General features: G+C 40.8%; 1 protein-coding gene across 1 annotated transcript; it reads left to right on the top strand.

The window, feature by feature from the left end:
* The first annotated feature begins 6 nt into the window (after nt 1-6).
* LOC111654005 (dual specificity protein kinase CLK4-like) lies at nt 7-2,078 on the top strand. The gene is made up of 6 exons (XM_023404821.1): nt 7-38; nt 150-279; nt 364-446; nt 540-619; nt 736-826; nt 1,502-2,078. Exons 1-6 carry the CDS (start codon nt 18-20, stop codon nt 1,712-1,714), a joined length of 618 nt encoding a protein of 205 aa, XP_023260589.1. The 5' UTR covers nt 7-17; the 3' UTR covers nt 1,715-2,078.
* Nucleotides 2,079-2,084: the final 6 nt, after the last annotated feature.

Below are 2,084 nucleotides of genomic sequence, written 5' to 3'. Positions count from 1 at the left end.
TTGATTCAGACTATGATATGGAGTACAACTCTGACAAAGTAAGCATCTTAAATATTTAACCAAAAAAAAAAAACAACCTAAAAAAAAGTCCAGAACTCCTTGTTTGTGCCAGCAGCTGTTTGAGTACATGATTGTGTTCTTGTCCTCAGAAACGGGATGAACGAACATTGAAAAACCCAGATGTGAAAATTGTGGACTTTGGTAACGCCACGTATGAGCATGAGCACCACACATCTGTTGTGTCAACGCGTCACTACCGCGCTCCTGAAGTCATTTTAGGTAAATGGCTGTTTTTAAGCACTGCAACTGTGGGCATTTTCTTTATTGGTGACTTGTTATTCAGTTAACATTTGTCTCTTTCAGATCTGGGATGGGACCATTCCTGTGATGTCTGGAGTGTAGGCTGTATACTCATCGAGTACTACCTTGGATCAACTCTCTTCCAGGTAGTTGGCATTACAGAGCATAATGAAATAATTAATATTTGTGACATTAACAATAGCATTTATTAAGCTGGTTCACATTGTTCTCTTATTTAGACCCATGACAGTAAAGAGCACCTTGCTATGATGGAGAGAGTCTTGGGCCCCATCCCCACAAACCTCCTGCAGAAAACCAAGTAAGAGACCATCAACAGTTCTTATTATGTGTCAATGAAGAATTTCCTACACTGTTGAATGGTTTTGCTGTAATTGAGGAGGGATTTCTGATAAATAATAATTGCATGTTTTGTAGGAAACGACGGTACGTTCACCGGTGTAAGCTGGACTGGGATGTGCACAGCTCTTCTGGGAGATATGTCAGGAAACACTGCAAACCCCTCAAGGTAAGAGGGAAGGAGCTGAAGACTACCACATACAGTCATTGTTGTGCTATTGTACTCTAAGAATCACATTTGAAAATACACCTGTTTTTATTAAATGTGTGAAATGCACTTTCCAACAACTCCAAAACTCCAACGTTTACATGTTGTATCATGTGACCTAGCATGGGGGCCCTCAGTGCATCCAAGAGACACCTCTTGGTAACTGTGCATAGCCTACAACTTCACAATCAGGATAGGATTCCTAATTTGCTGCAAACAGCTACTGAGCTCAGCTTTTGGTCATAAAATAACTCCAATATACAAACTGACTAAGTGAAATACACAGCATGCATGTAAATAAGACAGTTTTGGAGTTGTTGGAAGCTACCTTGCCTGAGCTGATGTTTCCCCCAGACACTCCACTCAACACATTTTGAGTATCTCTCTGAATATAAAAAAGAAAAAGAAAATTTTGATCTTGGCTAAATCTTAGACAGATGGTACACAAACACATTCCCACAGTGTGTTTCATTAACAACACTATAAACTACTACCTCAAAAAATAAGTGCCCACTACTTACATGGTGTTTATCATAGTAGCAGACATGATGTATAACAGCACTTAAAATGCAGAGTACTAGTTTAATTATGACATAGTTTGAGACTGATCAACAATTGTTCATCTTTTCCCACCAGCATTACATGGCATCTAAGGATGAAGACCACCACCAGCTGTTTGACCTGATAGAGAAGATGATGGAGTATGACCCAGCTAAGCGCCTCAGTCTTGAACAAGCTCTCCGGCACCCCTTCTTCTCCTGCTACTACAGCAGCAGCAGCAGCAGCAGTAAACGCAGCAGCAGTAGAAGCAGTAGAAGCAGTAGCAACAAAAGGAGACTGAACTCCTGAACCTGTTAACGTCTGACCTGTAACCTTGGTCACAACCTGGCGTCACCATGATAAACAACATGGTGCTCGGTGCTAGCCTTTGCTTCCTGACTCTCCAGGAGAGGTGTACCTTAACTGACTGTATCAGTCCACTGCCCTGCTTTGCTGCGTCTTGTCCCTAAATCAGTGCTTCTTAATCGCGCACATCCACAAGTTCTGTTTTCATCTGTGGCATGTTTTGATGTAATCCCCCCAAGTGATTTCTATTTATTTGCCATTGTAATTTAAAGTATGGCTTCTGATCATATCTTTGTAGATTTTTTTTTTTACTTGTCTAGTATTGTCCATGTTTTTTGTGTGCAATGTTAGGTGATGGGTCATGTGACAGACA

This window comes from Seriola lalandi, unplaced genomic scaffold, assembly GCF_002814215.2.
Source record: "Seriola lalandi dorsalis isolate HSWRI2012SDOR001 ecotype SW California unplaced genomic scaffold, Sedor1 jcf7180001974397, whole genome shotgun sequence".
Lineage (NCBI taxonomy): Eukaryota > Metazoa > Chordata > Actinopteri > Carangiformes > Carangidae > Seriola > Seriola lalandi.
Note: the sequence above shows the minus strand (reverse complement) of the source record. Positions and strands in the feature narration are given on the sequence as shown.

Coding starts and splice junctions, on each gene's coding strand:
- LOC111654005 (XM_023404821.1), top strand. CDS start 18: ATGGAGTACAACTCTGACAAA. Junction 39..149: donor TGGAGTACAACTCTGACAAA/GTAAGCATCTTA, acceptor TCTTGTCCTCAG/AAACGGGATGAACGAACATT. Junction 280..363: donor CGCTCCTGAAGTCATTTTAG/GTAAATGGCTGT, acceptor TGTCTCTTTCAG/ATCTGGGATGGGACCATTCC.